At 62.7% G+C, this 17,007-nt stretch overlaps 1 protein-coding gene across 2 annotated transcripts; it reads right to left on the minus strand.

The window, feature by feature from the left end:
* On the minus strand, positions 1 to 16,904 carry CIB2 (calcium and integrin binding family member 2). Of its 2 annotated transcripts, XM_021680610.1 has the most exons (6): positions 16,626 to 16,904; positions 12,267 to 12,301; positions 4,439 to 4,550; positions 2,773 to 2,920; positions 796 to 991; positions 1 to 630 (listed from the first exon to the last, which is right to left on the minus strand). In XM_021680610.1, exons 1-6 carry the CDS (start codon positions 16,674 to 16,676, stop codon positions 609 to 611), a joined length of 564 nt encoding a protein of 187 aa, XP_021536285.1. In that variant the 5' UTR covers positions 16,677 to 16,904; the 3' UTR covers positions 1 to 608. The 2 variants fall into 2 exon arrangements, with proteins under 2 accessions (XP_021536285.1, XP_044774040.1); XM_044918105.1 differs by lacking the exons at positions 4,439 to 4,550; positions 12,267 to 12,301.
* Positions 16,905 to 17,007: the final 103 nt, after the last annotated feature.

Below are 17,007 nucleotides of genomic sequence, written 5' to 3' on the forward strand. Positions count from 1 at the left end.
GTGCTTTACTCCCGGGAATTCACAAATGTGTGGACAGCACGCACCAGTGAGAATTCCACCTCTTGGGGGGCGGGGGGCGTGGTGCCCAGGCCTCAGAGCCAGGGACAGGGACAGAGCCCTTGGCCCACTGTCCACACAGCTTCACATTGGGGGGTCGGGGGCGAAGGGGACCAGGCGGGGCTGGGGGGCAGCCCAGCTGTGGGTTTTGGAGGAAGACTGCATAGCTCGTGAAACCTTGTCCTCTTTCCCTTTTTGCTTTGCCCCGGGCCATCAGGACGCCTGCCCAGCACTTGGGACACGTCCGTATCCCCTGCCCCGTGAGGTCTCTGCCTTCCCCTCCCAGTGGGGCCGTTTCTGACAGGGAGAGGACTGCGGTCTGGGGGGCTCGGCGGCACAGATGGAGGGCCTGTGGCGGGGCCTGGGAAGGGCCCTGCTCCCCACACCCGCCTTCCCTGGTTAAGGATTTTTTGCTGAAAGGGCCAAGAAAATGTTGGTGGGTCTAACCCCAGAGGCCGCAGCCTCTTTTCTGGACAGCTCAGAGGTCACACTCGTGTAGACAGCAGACCCAGATGGTTGGCCTCAGGGCCCCTGCGCCCTCGGCAGTGTCCTCATATCCGGATGTGAAAGGTGCTGGAAAGAGAAGAAGGGCCCCTCAGCAGAAAGCCCACTGGCCCCCGGCCCAGGGCACAGTCCCCTAGGAGGACGCGGAGGACACAGCTGACCTCCTCTGGGGGGGAGGGCGGGCGGTGGGCCCAGCTGTCCCCGGGGACCCCGGCCCCAGCCACGGGGCTGCACCTGAGGAAGTCGGGGGCCTTGGCAATCATGTCCTCAAAGTCCGCGAAGCCCAGTTTGCCGTCGCCGTCCAGGTCGGCTTCCTCGATGACCTTTTCACACACGAGCACCACCTCGTCCTCGTCCAGCTCCGACTTGGTGAGCCGTGCCAGCGTGCGCTCCAGATCCTCCTTACAGATGAAGTTGTCCGTGTTGAAGTCTGCGGGCGGGGACAGGGGGTGCTCAGGCCGGGGCTCCCTCCGACATCCCGCCCCCGGTGCCCCGGCCCAGGATGAACAGCACATCCGACGAGCCAACACTCACCCCCGTAAGACCCCACGATGGTCACAGGTCCAAACCTGGCCCTCCTGGCCACAGCCCGCGGTGGGCCCTATGTTCCCTCTGGAGTGGAGGAAACAGGCCCAGGGGGCCAAGCCACTGAATCAAGGTCAGAGGGCGGCTCGGAGGGGGAGCCAGGACGCTGACCAGGCCTGTTTGCCACTAAGCGCTCACCTCCCACGGCCACGTTCTCTCAACTGCACTCGCAGCCCCCCGCCAGGCGCGGCGGTGGTCAGGAGACTCGGAAGCCCTGGGAAGGAGGCCCAGGCCGGTCTCCGTGCACAGAGCAGCTGCGTGCTCTGGTCCCACTTGGCAGAAGGCACCACACTGCCCAAAGCACGGCCACACGGCTCGCGGCGGTGACACGACACGCTGCCCGCCGCTTGCAGCTCAGCTCCCAGATCTCCGCCCCTCCCACCCGTCGGGCCGGCAAATGCCCATTCGTCCAAGTTTCAGATCAAACACCACCTTCGGGGGGCTTTCAGACCTCCGCCCCCCACCGCCGAGCCCCCACGGTAGGCCACACCCCGACACGCGCGGGAGTGATGGAGAGCGTGACGGCCGGCCGAATGGCACGCACTCTGCCTCGCGGCAGCGCCTACATGAGCCGAGCAGTAGGTCCAGGTTCATACACGGATGAAGAAACAGGGTCCTGCAGAGGCACGTGACCCGAAGGGACACCCCCGGTCGGGGCTGGACCCCAGAGCCAGCCCCTTGGCAGGCACCCGCAGGCACTGGCCCCGGGGGGATCGACCTCCACCCCCACAGGGGCGCCAGGACGCTTTGCGGAGATGTGCAGGCTGACTGGCCGGCTGGATTCCTGGGCCCCTCTGATGGGAAGGAGCTGAGGCCCAGGAAGGGGGTGACCCTTGCTGCGAGTCAGGCCGCGACTCTCCCCAGCACCAAACCCCGTGTCCCAGTCGCCTTTCCCACTGTTCCACAGCTGGGGCAGCAGGGAGCCTGGGTGCCCCCATACCTGTCCCCGCCTGCCCCCACGCCCCTCGCTGCAGACGACAGCCTGCCCCGCGCGATGCCCCACGCGCGATGCCAGGGGTCCGAGGCTGGAGGGTGATGGGTGCAGTGGGGCGCAGCTCGTGGACGGTGGGCCCGCTGCCACCATCCCTGATGCACACACACAAGGGGGTGCCGCGTGCGCCCAGACCAGGCCTCCGAAAGGGGCATGGCCGCTACAGAATGAAACAGCCGGAGAGGCCCGCAGCCACGGGCTGGTCAGAGGTGCTGGGACGAGCTGGTCTGCGTGGCTTTTCTGCTAGCACCAGCCCGGCTCTCCCTGGAGCTCGGTGTCCCCATGGGAGGGCAGCCCAGCCGCGTGAAGTTGTCTCCTCTGGGGCCGGCGTGACCGTGGCCCTGGGAGCCCTGCTGCCCGGCCCAGGCGCCCTCTCCAGCCTCCGGCCTCTGGCTCACGCGTCCAGACCTGGAACTGCCCTTCCCCCCCGGAGCCCGGGGCACCCGGTCCAAGCTCCTCGGCTGGCTCCTCGCAGCCTGACCTGCAACCTCCCTGGGCTCACAGCGCTGGTGTCTCACCCCGGGGAAGCCTGGCACCTCCTTGCTGCTCTCTCCACGGGGCACTCCCACCCACTGTGGTGTCCACAGACCCCCCCGCCCTCCCAGGACCCCCACAGGTGCCCTCCAGGCCCCTACCGTAGATCTTGAAGGCATAGTTTGCCTTGAGCTCCCGGGGAGCCGACTCGCACAGCACGGAGAACATGTCCACGAAGTCGTTGAAGGTGAGGTTCCCCTGGCCGTCCTCAGAAAAAGCCTCCACGATCCTTTCCTTGAAGGGGTTCTCCTGCAGGAAACAGCCACAGCGGTGGTGTGGGTGCAGGGTGACCGAGAGCACGGGACAGAGGCCTCGGACGAGTGAGCTAAGCCCTCTGAGCCCCCACGGCCGCCCGTGCAGCGGGAATGAGAGCTGGGCCTGCCTGGCTGGGGGTGGGGGTGGGGGAGGGGACGCTGGGGGGCGCGAGGCCGGGCGTGGGGCTCCCCGGTTACGAGCAGAGCTGGTGGGGCCAAGGTGCACTCACCACAGGCACTGCCCCGTCTCAGGCAGGGCGCCACCCCGCTGCCCAGAGGGACGCACGGGCAGCCCTGGGCTAAGCCGGGTCAGGCCAGGGTCGTGGGAGGCAGAAGTGGGGCCCCCAAGGCTTGGAGAAAGGGGCCGGGACAAGCAGCAAGACTCGGAGGGCCAGTCAGAGCCCAGGCCATCATCAGCCCGCTCGGGGCCTCCTGCTCCGGGAGCTGCACCCCCGACTCCGTCCTCTCGTCCCACGTCTCTCAGGGCTCACTCTTCCTAGAGTCCCCACCCCAACTGGACTTGGCCACCCCACTCCGTGCCGAGCCAGGAAGGCTCAGAAACCACCTGCGTGGCGACTGCCAGAGGGCCCCATGCCCCTGCATCGACCTCCAGGCCACAGCTCAGGCCCTTCTCTAGGCTGGCGGGCACGTGCCAGGGCCAAGCCCGGGCCTCACTGTCCCTGGGGATGGAGGTCAAGCCGGGACATGGGCCCGAAAGGACGCCATGTGGTGCCCTGACCCTGAGTCACACATCCAAGGCCTGGCGAAAGTCTCCTGGCCAAGTCCCATAGCGGGATGCGGTTGTGTCCCGAACGCCGGTCTTCCTTACCCCTGGCGGGCACTGGATGCATTGTGGGCAAGGAACTCATTAAGGGAAACTTTCCTGTCGAACATACATGTGCTGTGAGGTCCAGCAGCATCAGCTGGAAAACAATCTCGGCCCCCTCCACCCAGACCTGCTGACCCCGAGTGGCATTCTGACAAGATCGGCAGGTCTGAGAAGGGTTGGTGGGGATGGCCTGAGGTGACAGGCGAAAGCCAGACAAGGCGGAGACAGAGAATCATCTGAAAAGGCAGACACAAGCGGGCGCCTGGGGGGCTCGGTCGGTTCAGTGTGGGACTCTTGGACTTGGCTCGGGTCATGATCTCAGGGTCGTGGGATCGAGCCCCACGCCGGGCTCCATGCTGAGCATCTGCTTGTCCCTCTCCCTCTGCGCCTCCCCCTTACTCGCTCTCTCCCTCTCAAGTAAATAAATAAAATCTTAAAAAAAAAAGCAGACAAGTTCCGCCACGCAGAGCCGACTGGCCCTTCCACAAAGGGGCGAGCGGGCGAGCACAGCCCCTCAGGCAGCCCCCGTGGCGCAGCTCACATGTTCAGAGAGCGCAGGGGAGCGAGCAGGCACAGACAGGGTCAGTGAGCCTCGGAGGGTGGAGCTGGCCTCAACCCGGGTCTGGGGGCGTCTGCTGCCAGCCCCCCAGCCCACCTGCCCGGCAGCAGCGGCCTCTCTCGTACCCGGAGCTCCGGCATCTGGATGATGAGGCTCATGGGCACGTGGACGATGGGACTCTTCCTGTAGTCCATGGGGACGAGGTTGGGGGCCAGCTCGTAGAATCGTGCGTGGAGCCTGCGAGGGAGGCAGAGGGGAAGGGCTGGAGGGGGTGCAGCCCCGGAGCCCCCAGCTGCCGATGCTGCCCCACCTGCACCCCGGCCTCCTACACAGCACCCCCCCCCAACGGGCCCTTGCTCTGCCCACAGGGTGTGGGACCTGTGAGGGAGGCTGCTTCTGCCCGGACCCCCGTGCCGATAAGCAGGTCGCGTCCCGGCCCTTCGCACCACCCCCACCAGGCCGGACCCCACCCGCAGGGGTCTGCAACCAGACCTTTTGTGTCCCCCTTTGGGCTCCTGTAAGGGCCTTCTATGTGCTAGGCATGTCACCTCATTTAATGCTCCCCATGGGGGCGCAGATACACAGCTCAGCAAACCGGGGCCTGAGGAGGCTAGGAGCCATTTGTCTAGGACCACCCAACTACAGCCATCGGGGTCCGTGGCGGGAGCGAAGGCCTGGAGTCCAGAGCAGGAGCTCTTCACCACTCCGCCCAGGCCTAAGGCTGCCGAAGCCCGGCCGTCTGCTGCCCCGTCCCCCCGCCCCCACTCACACCCACAGGAAGCCCCTGTGAACGGCCCCCGGACCCTGGGCCCGGTCCCCAGCCCCTCCCACCTCTCTGGGCGCCCAGCCGTCCCGGCTTCCAGGCCTCTCTCCCCGTGTCCCTGGGACCACACCCCTAACAGCCCAGACAAGAGCGCCAACTCCCAGCCCCAGACAAGTTCAACTTAGGAGGGGCATGGAGCAGGGGCTGAGGCGGGCTCCTGGCCCAAGCTGAGGCCCCAGGTGAGGCCCAGGACTGTCGGGGTGGCATCAAAGTGGACCCAGAGCTCCGGGCCCCACCTGCCCTGCTCCCCCAAAGCCTGGTCTTCTTGCAAGTGGCCGTGGCAGGCCCGTCAACACAGCCACCCAGCCCTCTCCAGCGGAGCGGGGAGGTACGTGCCTGGCTCACACGGGTGACAACAGCCCCATCTACTGAGTGCTCCCCATGGGCCCCGCTCTGGGTCAGTCCCCCGCGTGGGCGACTCGGTGTCACCCCCACACCGCCCCGAGATGCAGGTGTCACCCTCTCCACTGTTTCAGGGGAGGAAACTGAGGCTCCGAGGGTTAAGTGCCTGCCCCAGCACACCAGCCAGTGAGTGGTGGGGCTGGGACTCGAACCCAAGACTCTCCGGGTTCCAACCATTTGGCTCCTCCCAGCCCATGGACACCTGGCTCAGAGCAAAGTGCCAAAGTGCCGCGAGCACGCGCTGTCGGCCACAGATTCCCGTAAACGTCCCGAAATCACAAGAAAGCTCTGTGGCTTAGAAACACAGAGCTGGAGGGGAAACAAGCGGAAGCCCGTGCCCTGGGTGGGAGCGGGTGAACAGAGAGCGGGGTGACGGGACCACGCCGGACTCCCCACCAGGGGGCAGTCAAGGGCGTCCTTTGCTCTTGCTTTACACGGAACCAGAACCGGGCTTCCAAATCACAATTTATGCAACTGGTGCTGTGTACTTGACGGGTGCGTTCAACCTCCAACTGTTACACTGCGCCCCTCCCCGCCCTGACCTGATGCTGAGTGCTCCTGGGCATCGCCCGACCCCTCCAAGGTCCCGTGGGGTCGAGTCAGGCGGCGGCTGAGCCCGCACCTCGCTCACTGGTGGGCTGACCCACGGGCGAGTCAACTTCCCTTCCCCCCTACTGTCCTCACGTGTGGGGGTCCAAGAGGGTGGTGCTACGAAAGCGAGCCAGCCCTCAGCTGCCTGCCTGTCAGGGGCACCCGCCAGGGGGGCTGGGGAGAGGGGCGCAGGGCTGGCAGGTTGGCGCGTCCCTGGGGTGGGGAGGCCAACTTCTGCCCTGACTCTAGGACCAACTGACATGACCATTTTTTTTTCTTTTTAGGAAAACTCGAAGAGAATTTGGAAGTCTGAATCGCTGTGGGAGAAACTCCAAACGAGGAACTGCGCCCCTGCTACCCCCTCCCGGCGCAGGGCCCCGCTGAGTTCATGGAGGCCGTCGGTCCCGCCGTCGGTCCCGTCCTTAGGCCTGGGACAGGGCTGATCCCAGTGCACGGGGCAGACAGGTGAGGGCCTGCCCTCTTGTTTCAGAAAGTCAGCAAGAACCCTGCCAGCTGAACCCAACGGGCAGCATCCAAAACGGACCGGCGGCACCTACACACGCAGGTGCCAGAAGCTCATACAACGTGGGTACCTCAGGTCCAACAGTACCGAAGACGAACGCATTCAGACCACACCAGATTTCCACCAGGAACACGAGGATGTTCGGGAATCTGTGACTAACGTCATATCAATAGGTAAAAAAAATATTTTTATTAACTCGGTAGCTGCAATTCTGACTGGATGGTTGTGCGAACACAGGAAAAACCCCCCAGAAGCATGCACGCCATGGGGCCCAAAGGATGGTGCCCGCAGGTGGGGGCAGACAGGAGTGAGGAGAGGGGCTGGCTGCCACTTCCTCCTTCACCCACTGCCCGACTGCTTGGATTTTTGGAGTATTTATTAACAGAAATAAGCATTTTTAAAGTATTAATTTTTATCAGTCATAAAGTTTAAAATCCTTAGTAGAACGGAAACAAAAGGTTGCTGTATCCCACACCAACACCCAGCACCACACTTAAACGGACCTACCAGAGACCCCAGAAACGCGGGAGTGCCGGTCACCGTGGCCAGCGAGGGAAATAGGCGGTGTAGGGCAATGCTGGGAAGGAGGGGGCAAACTGTTTGCCAAACTAAGCTTAAGCAGTTTAAAAACCATCTGAATGAGAAAGGGCTCAGCAGCCCTTCTGCACCAGATAGTTTTCTGTGTGCCAGCATCCGCCACCAAGACGCCCCCAAACAACAAAGTATAAAATAAACTCCAAGTGTGTAAACGGACAGGAAGCGTTCAGGGGGTGGGGTAAGTGCCACTATTTTCCTGATTGGAATCCCACAGTGGTGACAAGCACAGCTGCACTTTTGTGCCCAACGAACGCAACCTTCACTGCAACCTGCAACAGGTTCATTTGAGAACTTGCCGACCTGACTCAGAAGTCCGCGTGGCACAATCAAGGGCAGGAGAGTGGGGACGGCCCTGAAGCCAGAGCCTCTGGGGTGTCTGCCCCTCGGGTGTAGGAGGAACAGGAGGTCACCTTGGGGCGCAGACAGGCGCACGTGTGAAGGAGGGTGGTCCGTGACAGAGCCTGGAAGTCACCGGGAGGAACGGATTCTTCTTCTTCTTTTTTAAGATTTTATTTATTTGACAGAGACAGCGAGAGAGGGAACACAAGCAGGGGGAGTGGGAGAGGGAGATGCAGGACCCCGCCGAGCAGGGAGCCCGACGCGGGGCTCGATCCCAGGACCCCGGGACCGTGACCCGAGCCGAAGGCAGACGCCCAACGAGCGAGCCACCCGGGCACCCCGGAACGGATTCTTCTGGAAGTCGCGCACTGGTTGGCGGTCCACATTTGGGCCTAGCTTGCGCGTAACAATGATTAAATTAAAACAGTAATCCAAACTGTAGTTGCCAAAATGTACAAATTAAAACACTGCAAGAAGCAGCTGGATCCGCCCAAGGCAACGAGCCGCTGGAGCAGTTCCCACAGGACCTGGGAGCGACCCCACCGACGGGGGCTCCATTATTTACAGCACGTGTGGCCCGACTGGGACCGTCAGTGCACAATCGGGGGACAGAGGACAATGATACAACAGCCAGTGGGATGGGGCGGCTGGCGGCGCGGACGCGGCGGGGGGGGGGGCGTCAGCAGTAAAAATCAAAAGCCTTAAATATGTCTATCTCTTTGATCCAGAAACCTGTTGGAAATGCATCCCAAAGAAATGATCCCAGGGGCGCCTGGGTGGCTCCGTCGTTAAGCGTCTGCCTTCTGCTCAGGTCATGATCCCAGGGTCCTGGGATCGAGCCCCGCGTCGGGCTCCCTGCTCCGTGGGAAGCCTGCTTCTCCCTCTCCCACTCCCCCTGCTTGTGTTCCCTCTCTCGCTGTGTCTCTCTCTGTCTAATAAATAAATAAAATCTTAAAAAAAAAAAAAGAAAGAAATGGTCCCAGAGCTGTGGGTTCCACTCGCTGCAGCACTAACTCTAAGGGCAGCGTGAACACCTGCATGTCCAACTACATGAACTAAGGATGTGGCGAGATCATTCTTCTCACCTGTTATTACAGTTTGCCTAAGGAAGAGCAATTTTAAGCAAAATATAAAGCAACACGTTACGAATTTTTGATAAACACCCACGAAGGAACAATACTGGTCTGACAGACGGCACAAGGTTCTATCCACAGAAAGGGTCATGGTTATGATCTCCGAGGGGCTGCGTTACAGCTCGTGTTTTCTCTTCTCTTGACTGGCTCTGTTTTCGAACTTTCCTGTGCCGTCATGTGTCACAGAACATAGAACATCTAAGTAACTAAGGCAGACCATACAGAGTCTGTCCAAGGCGGAGAAGCCACGGCACAATAAAGTCACGTGCAGGCGAGCACCCCGGGGCACCCCGTACTGGGGAGACAGGCTCACTGGGGCAGAGGGGAGTCAGAGCACATCCTCACACCTGTAGGAAGAGAGCTGGGGGGGGCGCTGCCCACTCAGGCTCAGTGTGGGGGTGGGAGAGCTGTGCCCTGGGTCCACCGGGGGCGGGGGCCAGGGCAGGACCTGCCCAGAGGTTATCTATGAGCCATGGCTGCCAGAGGGCTGGGCCCCAGGCTGCAAAGAACCACTGCTCCTCAGGTTACCTCCCCGCCATCTGGTCAGTACTTGGGGTGCAGCTCAGCAGGTGTGGTGGGCCCAGGGGGAGCGGCACTGGAAGGTCCTTGGGAGGGGCCCTGGCTCTGGGGCCTAGCTCTGCTGCTGACCTGCTGTGCGCACTGCTGAGCTGGTCCCTGCTCCTTGCCCTCTCTGGGCTCTGGCCTCAGGTGCCCTGCCTGGCCCTGAGATTTGACCAGTGGAGAGGGCCCCCCTGGCAAGGGTGGGTGGGCCCTGGTACGTCCCGCTGGCCCTTGCTGGGGCCCAGACAGAAGGCTGGACAAAAGTGAAGGGGTCAAAACCGGAACAGTGCTATCGTGCTTTCTCCAGAGACATTAATCCCACGCGCTGCCTGGTCTCACCACCCTTCCTGCGGGCACGCGGGTGGGCCACAAGGCCACAGGCAGCCCTGCATTGTGCTGACCACCACAGTCGCCCTGGCCCTCCCAGCCACAGGGGCCCCGGGGAGGGGGGGGGCGACCGCTCCAGGGAGCACTGCCATCTCCACAGTGCCCCCCAGCAGACCCCAGGGCTCCTGGCATAGAGGTCTTCTTCCTGACAAGACCACTCTGCAGAGGAAGCACTGTGAGTGCGAACGCCCCAGTGAGTGTGAGCACCCAGTGTGCGAACACGCAGTGAGTGCGAGCACCCCAGTGAGTGCGAACACCCCAGTGACTGTGAACACACAGTGAGTGCGAACATCCCAGTGAGTATGAACACCCAGTGACTGCGAACACCCCAGTGTGTGCAAACACCCCAGTGCGAACATCCCAGTGAGTGTGAACACCCATTGAGTGCGAACACCCATTGAGTGCGAACACCCCAGTGAGTGCAAACACACCAGGGTGAACACCCAGTGAGTGCGAATGCCCCAGTGAGTGCAAACACACCAGTGAGTGCGAGCACCCAGTGTGCGAACACGCAGTGAGTGCGAACATCCCAGTGAGTGCAAACACACCAGGGTGAACACCCAGTGAGTGCGAATGCCCCAGTGAGTGCAAACACACCAGTGTGAACACCCAGTGAGTGCGAACGCCCCGTGAGTGCGAACACCCAGTGAGTGTGAACACTGTGGCAGAGCTGAATTAACCAGAGCAAGCTGCATCAGGAAGGGCCATCCAGCTGCCGGAGGGGGGGGGGGGGTCCTCTCCCCATTTGCACCCCAGGCCTGGTCTGGGCTTGGGTGGAGCTACAGCGGCTGGGCTGCTGAAGCGTTCAGAGGGCTCAGATTTGGGCAGCCCAGGGCTGTGGGTAGGGAGGTCCCCCCATCTGCCAAGGGACAAGGGACACCCCCAAAGACCTACCAGGTTTAGTCTAATCCCTGGCCTGGCCTTTGTACCACCCTGTCCCCACGGGCAGCCTCGCTGCTCCCAGGAAGACCACTGGAGGTGGGGGTGGGGTGAAGCAGGCCTGTATCCTTGGCCCTGCAGCTCCGAGCCAGGAACGTTCTCTCAGGGCAACTCAATGCATCCTCAGCCATGCGATCTTCCGGCGCTCACTGGGGGCTAACACGTACCGCACCCAGTGACAGTGTGGGGAACCTGGGTCCTGGCCGACTGCAACTTCGCAGGGAGCCCGGCACCTGAGCCCGCAGGACGCTGGGAGAGCAGCGGCAGGAGTGCGGGGCTGGCGGGGTTGGGGGGCGCTCACGGAGCAGGTGGCGGTGGGCGTGAACGGGGTGCAGGAGTGCAGTGGGTGGAGGAGGTGGAGAAGCGGCTGCCAGGCGGTGGGGACAAGCTCTTGCTGCCAGAGCGGAAACAGCCATGGGCCTCCGAAGCCCAGCCTGGGTGTGGCCACTGCGGCGGTGGGGGCTCCCCGCACAGAGAACCCATGCGACGAGGCTTCCGGGAGGGTCCGTGCCAAGACGTGCCACAGCGATGCCACCAGCAATGGCTGCTGCTGCAGGTCTGAGCGCCGTCCTGTCCAGATGGGGACCCCACCCCACGCATCACTCAAGCCGCAGACCAAATCCCGTGTTCCAAACACCACGCCCTGGTGTTCCTGCCTGTCAGCCATGCGGCGAGGCATGCATCATGGTCCCCACTTTACAGGAGAGACGGAGGCTCGGCGAGGCTCCCAGCTTGCCCAAGGCCACAGAGCCGGCAAGTGGGAGCAGCCCCGGTCTGCAGATGCCACAGCCTGGGGCCTGTGCCCCCCACCCTGCCTCTCCAGGGTGGTGGACGTGGGTGTCCCCAGCTACCCAGCGGACAGGCTGGAAGAGCAGCCTGGGCAGAGGAGAAAGGACACTGCCCATCTGAACAGAGTGGTCAGGACAGTGACAAAGCACAGCATGCCCAGGAAGCTGTTCCAGGCTCTACCCCAGCCTGCCCATCGACCTCCAGGGAAAGCAGTCCCGTGACCCTGCCGGCTTTTAATGCCACCTGGAAGCTGGGGCCAGGTTTCCTGGCCCACTGTCTGGTCCTGGGGCTCTAAGCTGCCAACCCTTCATCTCTTCCATCAAAGCCCAAAGAAAGGGGTTGTCCTGGAAAGGGAAGAGCACCTGGTGGGCAGCTCAGGGGTGGTGTGGGCATGCAGGCCATGGCCTTGACTTCTGGACCTCCCAGGAGCAGGAGGGCATCAGAGCTGGAGCCAGAGGGCCCTGAGGGCCTGCTAGTCTATCAGTCAGGGAGCCCCTAGTCTGACAGATCCCAGGACACGGTGACAGCAAGGGGCCTGCAGTCAGAGGCCAGGTCTTCCATGACTCTGGCCAACTGCTAAGCCCCACCTGCAAAGTGGGGATAAAAGGATTCTCCTGTTACAAGGTCACAGTGAGGATTAAATGAGCGTCTGAAACCACCCACCACAGCGCCTGGCGCCCAGGACGGAGAGGCCCAATTCCTGGCAGAGGGATGTGGGCGTGGGGGGGGGGGGGGGCACGTTCTCAAGTTCACGGCGGCCTGCGCTCGCGGATGCTCTTCCTCAGTTCCAGCTGGCTCACCCAGCCCAGGTGGGGGTCCCAGCCCCTGCCCCGTCCCAGCTCCGAAGGGTGAACAGAAGCCACACTTACTTGAGGATGTCCTTCTTATTGAAGAAGGTGCAGTCCTGCAAAGGGAAAACACACACACAGTCCCTTACAAGTCCCTGGCTCCTTTCTCCCTGGGGACCTCACAGAAGACTCACTCCTGCCCCGCCCCCGCTCCCCCATGGCCCGGCCCCGCCCCTGGCCAAGAGCCGCTGCTCCCTGAAGCTTCTGACCTGGCCTGGGGACTGTGTGCATGGTGTTGGGGAGGGCATTTACGGGCAGATGGAGAGGTCAGAGGTGGATGCCACTGCAGACTGCCCTGAGGGACAAGGGCTGCAGGGCCTCAGCTGCAGGGGTGTGCCATCCACACTGCGAGCTGGGTGGCTCTGGGGGCTGTGTGTGCGGGTGGCTGTGAGCAGAGAGAGAGCCCCAGGTCCACAGGCTGGGGAACACCTGCATCTACCCGGCCTCTGAAGCCTCACGCACAGATGAGGTCACACAGGGAGGCCGTGGAGGCTAGGAGGGTGGGGCAGGTGGGCAGGGAGGGACTGGTGGCATCTGGCCAGAGGAAGGGCGGAGGCTGCTAGGGACCCCCAGGCAGGTATTTCTCAGGGTGGGGCCAGCATGGACGTCCTAAGGTCGCCAGGTCATAAACCCATCTCAGATGTCCTGCCCTTGTCTGGATGCCAGGCCACAGTGGGAAGTATGGAGGTGAAAAGCTCCCAGCAGCGGAAGGCTTTTGTTCTCATCCCTGCTGTCTGGCCCCTCTGCCTTTCCCACCGCTGCCCCATGAGAGCAGGCGGCACCTTAGGCTCTGCAGAGCCCGAGCCTCCTGGGGCATGAGCAGAGCCGGCCCTGATGAGCGCTTGCGGCTGCTGCCCTGGACAGGACCTGAAGCCACCGGGCACCGGGGCAGCTGGACCGCACACTGAAGAGGGTCCCACTGGGCACCTGTGGGAGACCTGAGGAGGGGGAGCCGGCCCCATGTAGTCAGTCTGTCCTTCTGAGCCACGTGCTGCTACCCAGGGGTTGGACTAAGAGCCCTCACGTGGCCTTGGCCTTCTAGGAACCTAGGGGCTTCTCCTGGAGGGCTAGGCTTTGCTGTAGGCCATAGCTCCTCTGCCCCACCTCCCCCCCAGCATGGACAGAGAACGCTCTGCCCTACAGGCCTAAGACTCAGGTGGCAATTGTGCGGACTGATTTCCTCAAGTCCCCAGATCCCTGGAGCAGGCCCCAAAGGCGGCCCAGCTGAGTCTTCCCGGTACAGACCTCCCTCGGCCCCAGGGCTGGCTCTATGGCCTGAAGGTGCTCAGCAGAAGGGCCAGGGTCTCCCACCCAGCCTGGTGGGGGTGTCAACATCACCACCAATGGGGAGAGGCCCTGGCTTCTGCTCTCTGTCCCCCTGGCCTATCCTCGCTTCCTCTCCTCTCTCCTCTGCCCTGGGTTGAAAAGTATCTGGGTCCTGACCAAGGGTCCTACAAGGAAAGATACACAAGTTTCTCACATGACCCTCGTCCCTTATCAAAACCACTTACATCTGTCCACGTCAATGGTCCTCAAGGCGTGGTTCCTGGACGGGCAGCACCCGATTCTCAGGCTCCACTCTAGACCTACTGCATCACAAACTCTGGGGGTGGGGGCCAGGAATCTGTGTCTTTAGATCTACCACCTCCAGTGATGCCGATGCTTGCTAAAGTGAGGGCCTCGGCTCTAGGGCAGAATCACCTGGGGAGCTGTTTAAACCTCCTGTGCCCTCTACCAGCAGCCCCAGCCCCACACCAGCACCAGCCCCAGCCCCAGCAGCCCCAGCACCAGCACCAACCAGATCCATTAAAGCAGAATCCCTGAGTCTGGAGCCAGGCATCAGAGTTTTCAAAGCTACTCTGATGACTGCAACGTACAGCCCAGGCTGAGAACCACACCTCGACCAGGCCCGGTCTGTGGGGGCTCTGATTATCCAATTTTGTTCAGTCCTCATCACTAGCCTATGGAGGGGAGGGGGCACGCAGTATCTCCCCATTCTATAGATGGGAAAACTGAGGCTCAGTGACACTGGTAGCTTGCTCTTAGCTGCACGTACAGCCCAGAAGGGCTGACTGCAAGCCAGGCCTCTGTGCTTCTTGCCCATGGTCCGCTGTGAACAGAGTCCACCCGTGAGCACCGCACACGACCACGTCCTGCTGCTGTTGTGTATCGCGATACCTCGCACACCGCACGTGCTCAATATGTGCAGGTGTCACGAGGAGCCAGGCCTCTGCACATAAACCTCCCACAGGCTGCAGAAGGTGTCCGTGAAGACGCTGACCCTGCCTCACCTAATGTTTCTCCTCTCTCTGAGCACCAACAAAGCTGCCGTGAACCTGCTCATCAACTGACGGTTTGCTTTTTCTGCTGTTGACTTATTTGCCTGGAGCTCATTGCAGAAAAGTAGCTCATGGGGGATGAATATGGCAGGAACCTTAAAAGCTTCTCAGGGTTCTGAGGAGCCTGCTGGTGTTTTGTAGTCACATTCCCAAATTCTTGTCTTGCTTTGGATCCTTAGGTGGAGACAGAAGAGGGGAGTCCCCAGGTGAGTTACGGGACTTGCTCGTAGCTGAAAATGTGGGCTGCCTGAGCACGAGCAGAGCAGGGCCAGAGCAGCAGTGGTGGGTTCTGGGGAAGGCAGGGAGCCCCGCTCTGCAGATGGAGGGGTCTGGGAGGTGGATCGATTGATCAGGAAGGCAGAGAAGTCTGGAGAGAAACATGAACTTGGGAACCATTGGCACCTGTGGAGGGGGGAGGGGGAAAGGGGAGGAGGCTGTAACCAGGGCCCTGGCTGGCGAGGAGCTGGCTGGACAGCAGAGGGAGGGGGACTGGGGCTCTCAGGTTTCCTGTGGATTGGGGGGGGTGGGTAGGTGGCTGTAACTGGGGCCCTGACTGGCTGGACAGCAGAGGGAGGGGGACTGGGGCTCTCAGGTCTCTTCAGCTCTCATTTCTCCCAGTCTGCCTGGCTCTGGCGAGAGGATCACAACCCAACCCTGGGCCTGGCCCCGAAATGTAACCCAATGCCGGGCTTGTCTGAGTGGAAACCCAGGCTTCCAGCCCCACGGGGCCACTCTTCACTTCTGAGCATGGTCTACCTGTTTGCCTGTGCCCACGTGCTCCCCTGGAATGCCTCCTTCTAGGCCTGCTCGAGGGCTCCACTGTCTCTGATCCTTGCAAAGCAAAAGCCCCCCATTCCCTCCTGGTGTTCCCTGGCCCACTAGGGCCCTCCCCTAGAGCATGCCACACTGCCAGTCTCTCAGAAGGCTGGCCGGCCTCCAAGACCAAGAGCACACACAGGCCGTGCCCCCAAACAGACGCAAAGAGCCTTGGGCTTGAGCCCTGACTGGCGCCTCAGCCTTTGTTTACTCCTCTGTGAAATGGGGCTGAAAACCACCCACTGTGAGGGCCCCCGTTCCAGAGCCTGGGACCACAGCAGGTGCCCCGTGACTGTGGCTCCCTGTGCGTTCTCAGGGCCTCACGTGAAGCTGACAACTATTAATGACAGTCAGGGTTTCTGAGAAGGGGCCTGTATTTTACGTCTGCCCACATCAGAGGGCTCCCACGTCCAGCCCGTTACCAAAATAACTACTGGGGAAGGCAGCAGGCAGCCTCGTGGCTCCCACAGCACAATCAGGGCGCCCTGCCCGGGGGAGTGGGGGGACAGGCATCACCTCCGGCCTTGGAGGAGGAAGAACGTCCAGGTTGCTGTAGACAGTCGGGGGTGGCTGCAGTGCACAGGGCAGGGCAGGGGCCTGGGAGGCGGGCCAGGGCCCCCGCGGGCCGGGGCTGGGGCTTCATCCTGCACCCGCGGCCTGCACCCACTGGCGGGAGGGCTTTGGACCTCTGGTCTGGACAGTTTTGTGGCTCTGGAGGCAGGAGGTCCTAGAAGGGACTTAGGGGGTGGCTGCTGGGGGACTCGGGGACCAGATGTGGACTGGTCTCTGGCCTCCTCCTTGCGCCAAGTATTTCCATGCTGGGGCCAGAGGGAGAGACCCCTACAGATAAACAAGACACCCCCAACTTAGAACTGCATTTGGGGGGATGCACCTCACTCCCGACCCAGACAGGACCCCACTCTCCTGGGCTGCTTTCTGGGACAGGGGACCCTCCCTCCAGCCGGCCTTTAATGACCCGCCAACTCCGTGCCAAGGTGGGCGCTGGGGCAGGTGGCTGGGGAGGGGGTCGCGTCCAGCCTGGGGCCGAGAGCAAGGAGCCTGAAGGCGGGTGAGGCGCGCCGGCGAGTATCTCCCCACTGGAAAGCGCTCTCAACGCAAGGGTGGGGAAACTGAGGCCCAAGGTCACGCTTCGAGCTGAAGGCAGGGGCAGGGTCTGCAGCCGGCACGCGGCGCGGAAAGCAGGGGAGGGCGGGCGCCGGCTCACCTGGTAGTTGTCCAGCTGCTCCTCCGTGAAGATGGTCTGCTTGTTGCCCATAGCGGCTGCTGCGCCGTCGCCCGGGCGCCGGGGCCCGAGCTCGCGGCACCCGGACCCGGCCCGCAGCCCCGCGGCCACCCGGAGGCGGGAGCGCGACCGGGAGCCGGGCGGGGGGAGGCCGCGCGACCCCGCCCCGAGGTGCGGCGCACCCACCCCGTCAGGGGCAGCCCCTTCCCGCCGCGGGAGGTGCCGCCCGCCTCTTCCCTCCTCCTGCCTGGCGCGACCGGGACTTCCGGCCCGATGGTGCCAGGACCACCAGCGGGGCGGGGCCAGGACCTCAGGCTGGGAGGAGCCAAGACTTCCGGCCGGGCGGGGCCTGGACCACCAGATG

The sequence above is a fragment of the Neomonachus schauinslandi genome, chromosome 9, assembly GCF_002201575.2.
Source record: "Neomonachus schauinslandi chromosome 9, ASM220157v2, whole genome shotgun sequence".
Lineage (NCBI taxonomy): Eukaryota > Metazoa > Chordata > Mammalia > Carnivora > Phocidae > Neomonachus > Neomonachus schauinslandi.